The sequence below is a fragment of the Hordeum vulgare genome, chromosome 3H (assembly GCF_904849725.1).
Source record: "Hordeum vulgare subsp. vulgare chromosome 3H, MorexV3_pseudomolecules_assembly, whole genome shotgun sequence".
NCBI lineage: Eukaryota > Viridiplantae > Streptophyta > Magnoliopsida > Poales > Poaceae > Hordeum > Hordeum vulgare.
In genome coordinates this window covers 591,604,784-591,619,577 of record NC_058520.1, presented here as the reverse complement: position 1 = coordinate 591,619,577, position 14,794 = coordinate 591,604,784, and the positions used below count along the sequence as shown (strand labels likewise).

At 42.7% G+C, this 14,794-nt stretch overlaps 2 protein-coding genes and 1 pseudogene across 2 annotated transcripts; 1 reads left to right on the top strand and 2 right to left on the bottom strand.

Annotated features, from left to right (window-relative positions):
• Positions 1-2,748: 2,748 nt before the first annotated feature.
• Positions 2,749-4,189, bottom strand: LOC123442148 (annotated as a pseudogene).
• A 3,794-nt stretch (positions 4,190-7,983) lies between these two features.
• LOC123445425 (mitochondrial import inner membrane translocase subunit PAM16 like 2-like) lies at positions 7,984-9,892 on the top strand. The gene is made up of 4 exons (XM_045122412.1): positions 7,984-8,269; positions 8,360-8,447; positions 9,154-9,284; positions 9,597-9,892. The coding sequence occupies exons 1-4, from the start codon at positions 8,267-8,269 to the stop codon at positions 9,717-9,719; spliced, it is 345 nt and encodes a 114-aa protein (XP_044978347.1). The 5' UTR covers positions 7,984-8,266; the 3' UTR covers positions 9,720-9,892.
• A 979-nt stretch (positions 9,893-10,871) lies between these two features.
• On the bottom strand, positions 10,872-14,378 carry LOC123445424 (gamma-secretase subunit APH1-like). Its single transcript, XM_045122411.1, has 6 exons — positions 14,139-14,378; positions 12,838-12,993; positions 12,624-12,709; positions 12,021-12,146; positions 11,660-11,787; positions 10,872-11,305 (listed from the first exon to the last, which is right to left on the bottom strand). The coding sequence occupies exons 1-6, from the start codon at positions 14,249-14,251 to the stop codon at positions 11,171-11,173; spliced, it is 744 nt and encodes a 247-aa protein (XP_044978346.1). The 5' UTR covers positions 14,252-14,378; the 3' UTR covers positions 10,872-11,170.
• Positions 14,379-14,794: the final 416 nt, after the last annotated feature.

Genomic DNA, 14,794 nt, shown 5'->3' with positions numbered 1-14,794 from the left:
AAAAGATGTTGACCATGTAGTGTTAAAGAGATGTTATTCTTGTATTTGAAAAATATTAACCAAACATTTGGAAGTGTTAAATGTGTATAGAATAAATGTTGACCATGTACTCAAAAATATTAATCTAGTATTTGAAAATGTGAATCAGACATTTTAAAATGTTTACTGTATATAGAAAAAAATGTTGACCTTGTATTAAAAAAACTTTTAATATTGTCTTAAAAATTGTTAATCAAGCATCTGAAAATGTTATATATGTAAACAAAAATGTTAAATGTGTATAGGAAAAAGTGTTGATCATGTATTAAAAATATTAATCTTATTTAATAAAAATGTGAATCAAGCATCTGAAAATGTATCAAAAATATAAAAAAAATTGTTAATCTTGTATGAAAAAACTAAACATATTAAAAAAAGTACTCCATCTGTAAACTAATATAAGAGCGTTTAGATTACTAAAGTAGTGTTCTAAATGCTCTTATATTAGTTTACGGAGGAGTAGTATATATATACCCAAAAAATATACAATTTGTGTAGAAGAAATTAGAGATAAAAGAATATAAGTTTTCAAAAAATGGTAATCATGAATTTAGAAAAAAAATCTGATGTATTTGAAAGATATTGAAAAGAAATTAATATGTGTTGACCAAAAAAGGGAACCAATGAAAATCGATGAAAAACAAAGAAACAAAAAAGAAAAGGCAAAGTAAAAAATACTTCCTCCGTTCCTAAATATAAGTCTTTAAAAAGAATTCATTAGGGGACTAAATACGGAACAAAATGAGTGAATCTACACTCTAAAGCATGTCTATATACATCCGTATGTAATTCTCTAGTGGAACCTCTATATATTTAGGAACGGAGGGAGTAGAAAACACTAATGCCAAGGTTTAATTTAGTACTATTATGCTTGCGTTTTGATGTTTGAACTTTTACTGGCAACAGTTATGGTTTGTATTTGGATCATGTAGATGATTGTTACAGGAGAAAATCGGATATTTGCCACTTGGGATATTTGGCTTCGCAAAAATGCCACTATTAAGATGGGCTTCGCAAAATTACCATCCAGACCGTGGACAGTTTGATTACCATGCCATTATCCCTTTTCGACTGATTTCTGTTTTCTTTTTCCATTTACAAGCAGTGAAAAAGACCATAGTGCCCATAGCTATGTACATGTACTGGTTTTAGGGACTAGCGTACATGTACTTGATCGCATACTGTAGGCAGTACGGTTGGCGTTTTGCAGCCAGCCGAGGACACCACGCGCAGCTGCCAATCGCCTGGATGCCAGTTTGATGCTGGTTGCCTCTACGCCGCATGTGTCCGACCGACAGACCCATACACGCACGACGGGATTACATGGGACGACTCTGCACAACTGATCTTCCAAACAGCCTGTGCCGCAGACATGGATAATTTGCTGATGCATAACACCACAAACTCTGTGCACTAGCCTGTTATTAGAACTCCAGCTAGCCGCCGGCAGCTTCTTCACGGACGCCGGTTAGAGGAACTCTGGCTAGCCGATGGCAGCTTCTCCATGGACACGTAGAACGAGCGCATGCCAGTTTTATTGGGGAAGTTCAGAATCCACCAGAAGGTTTGATCTCTCAATTATGTATCCCTTGCTCCTTCAGATCTAGCAGCATGAATTTCATATCTTTTGATTCAGAAGGAATGTAGTATTTCCATTCTAACGACGGAGTGCGGCATGAGTGGCGACGCGAGCATGTAGCCCTCATCCCGATACATAATGAGCTAGCTACAGGGGCATTGCAGTCCTTTTCATTACTTTTAAATTGGAATAGAAGACGAAAATTAGTCAAAGAAGGATAATGGCATGGTAATCAACGTGTCTACGGTGTGGGTGGCAATTTTGTGAAGCCCATCTTGATGATGGCATTTTTATGAAGCCAGATATTCAAAGTGGCAAATATCCATTTTTCTCTTGTTACAGTAGGCCTCGACAAGAAGCTATACACATTGTTTATTTTTTGCCCCTGAAATACGCACCCGATTCTGCATCAAGAAGAGCAATACACGGGAAATGCCGGTTGGTTCATGGTATATATACATCGGTCCGAACACTTCTACCATTCTACGCCTCCAACACGAGTCATCAAAACAGTTCGGACCGATCCGCTATTAGATGATTCTTGTCACAGCTCGCTTGTCCACGGACTTTTGATGATCCATTATATGATTCTTGTTAGAGCGCCATCGGTCTTAAGTACTAAGTCAGCAATTTTCAAAGAAATAAAATGCATGCCCAAATGGACAAGACTATTGCTATGGCAGATAAAGGCACACCGGATTTATTTCAAGTATGATGACGCACTGATACATCCATTCAAACATAAATATAGTGCTGATATCACAGCTTCGGTTAAGAAAAATAGAGTATAGCTGCAGCTGAAATTTAACACGGAAGTTCAAGCCTCACACTATCACACAAGAGACGCTTAATACTAAATTATAGCTATGAATCCATGATTATTAATACTAACACAAACGATGCTAAATAGGATAATCTTCTGTTGGAGATCAGAAATGCAGCCTTCCTCCCAATCATGCTGAGAGGAATTCTTCACTCAAGCAGCAGCAGCATGGTTCGCCCCATGATAAACCATCGTGATCACCACTTCTAAACTCTTCTCCTTGTTTCCCTAAAATTAGAATATCAAACCGAACATTAAAACATGATCATTTGAATGAGAGAGGAGCTAGCGGAATTTAGTACAAACCTTAATTTTTCCTGGAAGAGTTTGTAAATGCCTCGGCCTCCTGCCGCGGCGTGTTTCTGTTCCGAGCTAGCACAGGCTCCTCCAGGACAGATGTTTCAGTTGATTGCTCTTCAAAGCCTTCATCATACTCCTCATCAGATGGGTCTTCGTAAGCGTTCAAGTCAACCCGGTAGCGGAGGATCCCTCCTATCCCACCATAGCCCATACAGAACTGAGATCCTTCCTCCGTATTGTTCGTGATGAGCTCCAGCGCGCAACCAAACTGCCGATAGTTTTCGACGAACCACTCCAGTAGCAAGGTCGTCTCAACCACCTCCAGGTCTGCAGATGTTGCCTCATCCTTGAAGTTGCTATGATCTGCCTCCTGCACCGTGTTGAAGTGCATTACCACAGTTTCTCCGGTAGCAGAATTCTTCAAGATGTATCGATTGATATCAAGATTTTCCCACACAATCAGTGTCTCAACTGCACCCATTTCAAGGACAGACATGGTGTCATCCACACCAAAAACATACTTCCCAGTGTCTAGGCTTATCTCCTCAAAGTACTTCCCGATCAACTTCTTTTCTTGGATGAACTTGACATTGGAAAGGACTTCAGCAGATATCTCAATTGCCTGGTTGAAGGCATCCTCTCCACCATGAGAGACCGTGACAACCTTCAGTATCTTGGCTGCCAAGCGCTGATCAAACAGGTCAGATTGACTCAATTCAGTCTTTAGGTCAGCACAACCAGCTAGAATGAGACCGGAAACATTTGGCTGGCTAGTGGCAGGGTTAATGAAGAATCTGGTAGCGAGCTCAGCCGTCCTGCGCACATAGTTGTGTCGGTTCTCCATGCGCAGGCGGGAAAAGCGAAGTGCTGACTGCCCTCCTCGCCCATGCTTCTTTGGGAGATCAACAGAGAACTTGTGTAGAACCTCCCTAGTGTTGCCACTCAGGGTTCCAAACAGCGTTCCATTACCGTCCATGACAATGAAGCCAAACTTGTCATCGGACTCAAGCAGCTCATGCAGGGCCTCAGTGTGGAACTTGTTGTCACATAGATACAGGAAGGCATTGACTGGCCTGAATGGCTCAAAACCAATGCTCACCTTCTTTTCTTTGCCCTCATCGGTGACAATGGTGCCGGTGTAAAGCACCAATCCGTTGGTGGGAACTCGATTGTACAGCTTCAACTTTTGCTGGGCAGAGGTAATAGCTGCCAAGACAGACTGCCTGTTGACTCTCCTCTTGATGTTTGAGGCAGTCCCATGTTCATCACCCAACATCTTGGTGACTCGACAGACCTGATCACGGGGTGGCACGATCAGCGATATCATGCTTGTCCCGTTTCCACGGGCAGCATCTAGTCATTTGATCAGCTTCTTGAATTTCCACATCTCGATGTTCTTGTCGTTATCATGACCGTCCGCCATGTTGGTTGTGTTGTTACCTCTGCCTTCACCTACAAAACATAACATCCAGTATTGTATAAGAATAAGGTATATGAACATTCATGATGATAGACAAAAAAGAAGAAAGTGTTGAATTAGCTACTGACATATAATGGCAGGTAGGAATTGTTACATAATCAACGACAAGCATGGCAAAATTGATAAAGATTAAGAAGCTTCAGGCCAAAGACAACGAGTCACAGAGGCACTAAACATGAAATCTGTTCAAGACACTAATTTAGTATCATAATTCATACTGCGTACCAGCTGCAATTAAGAGCACGTGAATTTAGGAGTAGAATACAAGATCATAGACCAAGAACAGAGTTGATGATTACAGGAGTATTAGTAGTAATAACAAAATCCACATGTTCAGAGGGTAGGTACAGTTGCGTAAGGACTAAGGACTATGCCCAAAACTCAGATTAGGACTAACTGAGACGAGAAGGAATCTGGCAAAAAAATTGCACGCCGAATCCATGGAAAATCACTGCTGGACAAAGTCGTAACTGGCCCTAATCCTTCCCGCGAAGACTCTAATTTCTTCCCGGCAAGTAAAACCCGCCCGGAACCAGCCGCGAAAAGGCGATCGGATGAGAGAGACACGAACCGATCCGACCAGCGACGCGGAAACAATCGGGTTAACTTAACTATAGATCCATCGGAAGAGGAAACTAGTACGTACGTAGTGATTCACGAACGAAATCTCGGACTAGAACGGGAGAGGAGATGGCGATGAGAGGCGATGGTGTTACCTTGGCGAGAGCACTCGCCGGCGGCCGGCTGCCAGGGCTTCATGGCGAGCGAGGAAAAAGCTCGGGCGCTAGCTGGTTCGAATCCGGCGGGAGAAACTCGGTTTGGAGGGCGAGAAAAAGCTTCGAATCCGGCTGGTGAAACTCGACCGGCCGGGGAGCATTTGTATATACGTACGGGACAGCTTGCTTGACCCGCAAGGACACTTGTTTTTTACTCTTTTCACCTGGACTGGAAACTCCAACAACAATTCCTTTCCTTTCCTTTTCCTTGCTGCCGTGCTTGCCAAGGATACTTTGGATTATTATTTTTCTTTGCAAAAGTCTAAGCAAACTCCAGCATTGCAAAGCACCCCAAAGAAAATAAGAAATTGCATCCAGGTCCTTAACCTGGGGGTGGGGGCGTCCTAGAAAGAGCCGATGGCGCGCTGCCACCGTCGCCAACCCACTACCGAAGCCGGGCCGATTTTGTTGCTTGCAACCGGGAAATCATCAAGGCTATGATTCGGTCGGACCAACGCCCATCAAGCAGAAGTTGATGCGAGCGTGTGAAGCAATGTAAGATGGGTAAACATTACATACTAATATGTGATAGACGCTCCTCGTAGAAGAGTCGGCTTGTGATTAGGGTAGACCGCTTTAGTGACAAGCATCCATTACCCATTAGAAGGGGTTTTCTTAGAAACTAGAGATGACTTTTTTTATAACCAATGGTTGTGTCCATAGTTATGCACAAGATTTGATGAAGGCGATCCCCTCAAGCGCATGTGATCTGGCGCCAAATGGAGTGCTATTTCAAGACATTAAGTCTTTTGTTGTTTTAATTTTTTTCTTCATCTATACCTAATAGTAAAGGGAGCATTGTTTCTTTATTTTCGTTTTTGATGGGACACGGATATTATTTCGTTCGTCGTGGGATTATTAAAGTTTTTCATTCGTCCCAATTCTCTTTTTCGTCAGGTAAAAATTAAAAAATATTAGAGGCCCACAGAACGGAATCGCACCCGCAACCTGTGGCCGCTACACCCACACTACTAGGTGCTAGCCAATGGGAACGGCTGATTGTTCTGCAAAGTTTAAAGGGCGACCTTTAAGGGCAGGTACACTGCTCCAGACTGGACCGATGCTTCATTCGCCACATCGACATGTTCGATGACACCCCCTCCAAACCTATCGCCTGCAGAGCAAAACGGGCTCCTGCAGAAGAGCTCGGCTCTTCCCTAAAGAAAGCACGAGGCGGCTGCTGGGGCGACGCGGTGCAGGATCCGGGCATCCTGTGCACACTAGTAGCTGGAGAAGAAAAAGTAAAATGATGACATTAAAGAAAGTAGCTTCCGTTGGCTGATTGTGGCACACACTAGTAGGTTCGTTTTAATTTATCTTTGTGGATGTCTGGGGCAGCACCAAGGTGATGCCTCCATTGTACATGTCCTAATAAGGCAACTGACGGCAATGGCAAAACAGTTAGCAAAACAATTTTGTTTGACTGGGACAAACACACACACCCTCGAGGGAGTCTTCAATTCAGTTTACATAAACTATGTGCAGCGAAAGACTTAAACTTTTCTGAATTTTGAACATGGTTTTATTTTCTAACAAAGTAAATGCTTTTGGTAAAACAAATACTTTTAAAATATGAAAAAAATTGAAGACTCCAACATTTTTTGTAAATCTGAAACATTTGATTTAAAAAGGAACAAAAATAAATATGAGAACATTTTACGAAACTATGGACAAATATTTAAACATGATATTTTTTTAAAAAAAACAGGGACATAATTGAAAAACTCAAACACTTTCCAACATCATGAACATTTTATTAAAACGTGAACATTTTATGAAATTCCCACAATATTTTTTGAATTTGCAACGAAATTATGAAACCTGCACGTCAAACACAAATGCTGGAGTAAATTAGGCTAGCTTGTACTTCTATCTACTACATGCACCCATTATTATTATAAGCCAGTGCAAAGAATACATCGGTTTTTTTCGGTCATTCAGGAAAATGCTTGATTTAATCTCTCCAGTGGATGTTGCAGAGCACCAGCCAATGTATGTGATGGCTTTCTTTCCTCCAATTGGTGAACTCTATGCAGGGCCAACTAGCTCACATGGTAGCCAAAATATAATATTTATGTGGAAACTGCCTTTTCACGCTACAGTTTGATGCATTTAATCTTCACGCCACAATTCTTGGTAGAGTTTTGGCCCTCGATCCCTTTAAATCCAAACGAAAGGGTTTGTTTACATATATATTCAAATAACTGCTTCTCATTTTCTTACACTAAAATTCATGAATTTATATACGTTTGCAAGTTGTATGGAATATCAATAAACCGCTCCAGGAATTGCTAGAGGGTGAAGAGTGGGTGCCAGTTATCCCTAGAGAAATGGACACCCATTGTTTTGTTATAGATGGCTAGGAAGGATTTGACTCCGCATTTCTCAAAACTACGAAATTAATTCCTAATACTTTGGGTGCTTTGTACGCCGGATTGTGAGTGAACTTGAAACAAGCGATATATAATGAGACCGTGGGAGTATGATATATATATATATATATATATATATATATATTTGAAAAAGGAGGATCGTCCCCGGCCTCTGCATCATAGTGATGCAAGCAGCCATATTATTAAGCAAATAAGGCTCCAAAAAAGTTTAATATTTCAAAAAAAAAGCACAGATATCGCATAAAAGAGAACAAAACCAAATGCTACATCCGGCAATGTAAATAAAAAATAGTCTACGATGATTAAACACCTAGTCTATTAATGTACCGCCATCCATATTGATTGAAGATAGGCACCGGCTACCGAGTCAAGCCCGATCCAAAAAACCTAGGCCCAGGCCGGGCTCGGTCGTCAGGCCCAAGCCCAACCGTTGAAGGAAAAGCCCATTGGGCCTCAGGCTAAGTCCGGCTTGGCCTTCGGACTCAAAACTCAGGCCCAGGCCCGGGCCATGGGCAAGGTCGGGTCAGACCGACCGGGTCGGGTTTTCCATGGTCAGAACTCAGGACATGACCAGCCTCCCGGAAAAGAAAAAAAAGCCCGCACTCCCGGACTCGCCTCTACCACAGAGCCGAGCCCGTCTCCGGCACCAGGCAGAGCCCAGAGCCAGCCAGAGAGCGATTCGCCGCCGCCGCCGGCGTCAAGCCTCCAGGGAGCGATCCCCTCCGGCCACCCAACACCAACAGACTCGCCGTCGCGCCCCCCGCTCCCCCTCAAGCCGCCCCGCCCGCGTCTCCCTCGAATCTAGGGTTTCCGCCGCCGCCGGATAGGGGAGGGGGAAGGGGGGAAGGGGAGGAACAGAACCAGAGCCAGAGCGAGATGGTACGTGCGCTGGCCTCTCGATCCTTTCGTCGATGCGATCGAATCCATACTCGAGCTTTGTGAATCGTGTGGCTGATGATGACTCGGCAGGCCGGAAGGCTCCTCGGACAACTCCTCGTCATGGGCGGCGCCGTCGTCGGCAGGGCCGTCGTGCAGGCCTACCGCCAGGCCATCGTCAGTGAGTGCTCCTTTAATTTGCCCCCTACTCCGTAAAAATATCTAGGTCGGTCACAGCGTCGATGCCAAAAAGATGCCTCTTTTTTACTCCTCCTGAACTTGTCGTGGCTGTCCAAAACTTGAGTGCCGATGGAGGTGATGGTGACAGGATTTTCATTTCGGCTTGGCTTGATGGACGTAGTCTGCACTCTGGAATGCTACACTGTTAGTTAAGATGTGAATGAATGGTGCAAAAAAGTTTCTTGTCTTCCACTTTACTGGTGTTTCTTCTTGTCATCTATTATTATGATTATCATTTAGATTGAAGGATGCACACAGGGAATTCTATCTATCATTTGATTAAAATGAATGAAAACCCGTTCCGTCTTTTTGTTCCATAAGGCCCTGTTTGGAACTGTTTCTTGTGAAATTTCTCCACAGTTGTAGTCAACTTCATGCATTCCACACAACTCCCAAGTCTTTAGATCGGCTCTTTGTTTGCCTACCTATGGCATTCACTAGTTTAGGATCTCGTTGGAAATTTTTGTCAATACTCATATGGGATGTATTATTGACCTTATCCTGCACAGGACGCACTCCTGATGTGATTATAAAAGCTAACTTGGAGAGCCCTTCTTCCTTTGGTTGCTTATTATAGATGCATAGAGATGCACAGCGAACAATTCAATTTTCTGGATGCAACTAATAATTCCTGATTTGTCTTATAGATGCACAGCGAACCGGAGCTGCCCAGGAAGCTGTCAACGGTATTCGAAGGGCTAGCAAGGCCATGACCGAGCAAGAAGCCCGGCAAATATTGGGTATCAGTGAAAAGACGAGTTGGGAAGAGATCGTGCAGGTGTGAAAATATAAGCCCACTTCTCTTGATATCTTCTAGCTCCCATCATTGATATTCACATGAACCAAGGTTTTTTCTACATGGGTTTGTTTCATCAGATTAAGAGTATCGAAGCACACATACACTAGTTTGCTTCAGCGTAATACTGATGTTAAATTGCATGAATATTGAACAATGCGAACATCATGTACACAGTCATTTTATTGCTCTGTATCAACATCTCATAGTTATGATTGTGGGGGGCACATTTATATCCATTTGCTTTAGACACACAAACTGCTGCTCAGATTTCCCCTTCTGAATATTTTGCAGAAGTATGATACGATGTTTGAGAAGAACGCCAAGAGCGGAAGCTTCTATCTGCAGTCAAAAGTCCACCGAGCGAAAGAATGTCTGGAATCCATATACCATGATAAGCCGGACATAATGAACTGAGATGGCCTGCGTTTCATCTAACCGATCGATTTGGTCAATGTGACCAGAGGTCACCATACCATACTGAGTTCTGCTGGGCGACATCAGGTCAAATTTGGTTGTAACAGGGAGTTTGATCCACTTTGACTCGAATAATATATATTCAACAAAAGGAACACCGTTTGATTTGTTTTTTTCCAGAGGCGATGCCTCGTTTCCATGCGAATTTAGATGTTGACCCCTTTGTGTTGTTGCGATCATCGATAATGTTTGATTGTTGTAGCAGCTTGTGATTGGAACCTGATTTCCCTTGTTGCTAGCATTCACCCATAATTTTAAACCGTGATTATGGGGGCAGTTGATATACCGAGACATGAACTTATGCCGCTGAAAGTATGCTGGCTGGAAAATGTAATCTTTGATGTTGGTATTATTCCGAAGATGTAATCTCTATGCTCTCAAGTACTGGATTGCTGCTGGCTGGATTTATCATAACAGGAAGTTTGTTGTTATAATTGTATGGTTTCGCTCCCCCGAAAAAAGGAATAATTATAAAGTATTATTCAACAAAAGAAACACCGTTTGATTTGTTTCCAGTGGCAGTGACTTGTTTCCCTTGCAAATTCACAAGTTGGAAACTTGGGTATGTATGCTGGTGGTTGATGTAATCTACTCCCTCCGTTCCAAAAATCTTGTCTTAAATTTGTCTAGAAAAATCTTGTGTTAAATTTGTCTAGAAATGGATGTATGTAAATACTGAAACGTGACTAGATACATTCAAAAATTTTATCTTAAGTTTGTTTAGAAATGGGTATGTAAATACTGAAACGTGACTAGATACATTCATATATAGACAAATTTAAGACAAGAATTTTGGGACGGAGGGGATACAACATCGATACGACTCAAACGATGCAAGCAATTTCTGTCTCTAGGTTGCACCAAGTGGTTCTTGGCTACCTACTAGAGGGTAGACTTGTAGTGTTTAGAAATCAGTAACAGGAAGTTTCAACACATGCATGTTACTCTTTTAAACCTACTGGAATTCTCTCAGCAATTCCCATTCACCACTCGCCGCTCTTCTTCTGATGGGCTTTCTCAACAGAAAAAAAAAGAGCATCTGCAACACCACTAAACTACATATACTGCAAGAAAAGAAAAAAAAACACGATATTCAAAGCAAGGAGATTATGAACAAGTACTCTTTTGTGATGATGAAGAGATTACTAACTATTTAACAGAGCATCGATCAGACGCATTCTTGTGGCTATCCAGATAGCACTGAAAACATCTCATTACAAGTGCCATGTACTACCTCCCATCATAAGGGCATCAGATTCTCGCGGCCACCGTTCTACACGGTCGGGCCTTCATAAGATGACAAGTCCACTAGCGAGTGGCAAGACCACCAGATCTACATACAGCTGTCCTAGTACAAGGATTAGCCCACAAGGAAACTCCATTCAATGCTGTTAAGACTGTCGATGTTGCTGCTCGGTTATTCTCTGCCCTACCACTCGCCAGGAGTGGTACAAGGTCATCGCAGCTGTCACACACAGTAAAGGTGTACCGATGAGGCAACCCCCTGGCACAAGGTTGATTAACGTCTGAAACAAACATATTGCAAAATCAGTGGTGTATACGACATAGTTTGAATCATGCACTTACCGTCTAAAATAGCAACAAGTATGACACCAACATTTCCATGCAGTAACTACTTGATAACAAAAGTACTTGGTTGCAGCATAAAAGACATTGCTGCCTAGCCTAACTCAGTCATATGATATAGACGGGAAAAAATGATGCCACAAAAATTGTAATAGTGCAAATATGAAAATGTTTTTAACTATTCAGTCATCTGTTCATGAACATAAATCTGATCAAGCATTGTCAGGTCCGTTGTTAAGGGGCAGCGAGGCACTTCATCATCCAGCAAAAACAATTTAAGACCTAGTTCTTACCATTACAGCAGCAATCAGGTGAACCACTGGGACAAAAATTTGGTCTCTCTTCTTTCTCTCTCCATATCCATTAAAAGCAATAATCATCGAGGAAGTATGGATGACCAAGAATCCAAGTGAAATAATTGCTGCCAAAAAGCACATAAGGTTTAGCCAAGAAGAACAAAATCAGGAAAATAAGATTTGGCTTGCAATACAACCAGGATCTTGGAGAAACAAACTATGCTGGCAAGATAACATAAACTGCGCTACAACCAACAGAGTAGTCTCAGAAATTTTGTTCGGCAGCAATCTAATTCGAAGGAAGCTTCGTCACCTCCTTGCTGACTCATATTAGGGAGTGAAGAAAATGTGGACATACCTGACACAAGGAAAAATGGCATCCTTGAGCACCTTTCGACATAAAATGTTGCTCGACCAAATGCTGGGGTTAGGAGGCTGAGGCAGAAAAAGACTGCATGAGCCAGTCCATGACCTAAACCACCAGCTGCACCAACATATCAAAACAGAAATGAGCAAACAATAGCAGTTATAACTTGTGACATCCTTTGAGGTAACAAAGAACTGATGCTCCCATCGAGCAATAATTGAACGCACATCCTTGGATTCAGATTCACTCGAGTTAATAATGTGGCATGTAGTTCCGGATCAAATTACAGAGAGCCATATATAAGCTGTGCTTTGCTCTATCATAACTACAGTAACTATTAACCTATGTGAGTACCGATTGCTAGAGTTGGAACGAATAATAATCAGCAGAAAATCCCCCAATTATGATATGCACATGATTCATTTGAAGAAATAAAAAGATGGTAATGATAACTGCAGGTGTCTATTTCCAATTCAAATCCTTGTATAAACACCAGCCAGCGGTATATGAAGACTTTATGTCAAATGATAGATGAAGAAACATTTGGCCTTCCTTGACCAAAGAACATTTTTATGTAGCACCGCAACAACTTACCCAACGAGATTAGCATCTTGTCTGTCAAAGAGAGACGTGGTTTAGATATTCTGTCGGCAAAGGCATCTAGCATCTCTTCCATTTTCCTGGGAAAAACAGTTATCAGGATATATCACCATGAAAGCAATCAAACTACATACTCTATACCTACGGCATTCTGCACATGAGAAGATAAGTTGAGAGATAACTTCAACATTTTATATGGTTCACCTACTTGTAAAGCCTCCAGAAGACAAGACGGATGCCTTCTTGAAATGCAACAGATGTAAGGATCAAAATCACATATGGCCACCACAGTCCTGATTTTAGAGGTAGAAACCCCCTCCATATTCCCGAGAGGACAATCAAACTTATAAGCCAAAACAACGTGCTGCACAAATAAAGTTTTGGCCAAAAGTTAATGCTGAAATCATGATACTGTATTTCCAATGAAACATATTTCCAATCTAGAAAGGCCATTGATATGCTCTGATTCTACCATTGTGTCATACCAACCAGTTCAAAAGAACAAAAAATATATCACTGTATATCACAGACATAGCCATAGGTTTCTCACTGAAGAAGAATGTTAACCAGTTTGCAACACCAGCATGTACCAAATCTTTGTGAATTCTACATCCAAAAACGAAGGGCACAACGAAATAACGTGAATCAACTGCAGATGGTCAGGTTAATATTTTTTAAAGGTGGCACTGCATGATCTGCATATCTTTGGAAGACAAATACACATGGTTCACACAGGAACTGAAACAATGATGACAGTTACAGCACAAAGTCAGTCTCCTGTCCATAGCAGTGCTAATATCCAGTATAACCGATACACTCATAGGCCCATAGCCATACACGATGGAAAAGATAGCTGAATTAATCTCTGACACTTAATCCCACCGAAGAGCACATGGATTCAGTCCACACAGAGGTACAGTTAGCACACACTAGATTTTGTTTCAACTAAAATCACCTAGTACATTTTTGAAGGATTTTATACAGTTCACACAGCCTGCAACGCAGTTAACAAGATTACTCATCGACTCCTAAATCTCCTGCAGTTTCTGAAGTAGCAGGTGAGGTCCAAACGACATAGCGCACCAGCACAGACACAGGGTATGGATATGACGATGAGAATTGATAAATGCGAACAGCAAATTCATCTCTCAGGATAACAATGCAAGTTAAATCCTAGGAGTGGGTTTGGCAAGCTCAGTCCAACCCCAACCCAACCAGATCCACCGTCTGTCTGCGCACATACCAAGAGTGGTTCCAATCCAAACCCTCCGCTCCACGAAACTAAAACTTGTCTGGAACTACCGTCGGCATAGGAGGATGGATCTCACGAAGCCGCAGGCACCAAACAAGGCTAACCCTAGCACGAGGAGGGACCGGATCCACGAGCCCGCGCGGGCACAATCCGAGCGAGCCCCATGGCCGTACTCAAGCACCGCGTTCCCCGGGATTCGATGGAAGCAAACGCAGCAGATGGGGAGGTTGGGGTGGGGGAGAGGGGAGGGAAGCGACCTGGAGAGGAGGGTGAGGACGAGGAAGGGCTTCCTGGCGATGACGCCGGCGAAGAGGGAGAAGGCGGGGCCCAGCGCGATGAGGGCATACCCCACCCCCGCCGCCACCGTCATCGCGGAGGCCGGTCTCCCCTCGCCGCCGCGGAAGCCGCCGCCTTGGTCGGGCCGGCGACGGAAGGGGACGGCGGAGTGGAACGACGAACGCGGTGTGAGGGGGGCCGACGTTTGTACCCACGACTTTTCTTGCAAACAGGCCGTAGATTACGAGAGTAAAGAGTCCCAACTCGTTGCATTAGGTTACTCAGGGCATGTACACCGGTTAGCCCCGACCAATGCTACAAGTACGGGAGTTTTATAGGAGTTTTACATGTTGATATGAGGTGGAATGTATTGATTGATAAATAAGATGAAGCGGACCCACCCCAAAAATCAGGGAGAAAGATTAGTGAGGAGAAAGACTAATCCGTTAAATCTTGTAAAAAGTTCCCGTAAATCTAGCATTTTTGGGTTAGCCCCTCGGATGCCATGGTGACAGTAAAGCTATAGCCTGTAGACAAGATATGACTCTTTTTTTTGCCGGAAAAACTTTCATTTTATTCATCTTTAATCATGGTAGTATAATGAAAACTAGAAATAATAAAAATTACATCCAAATTC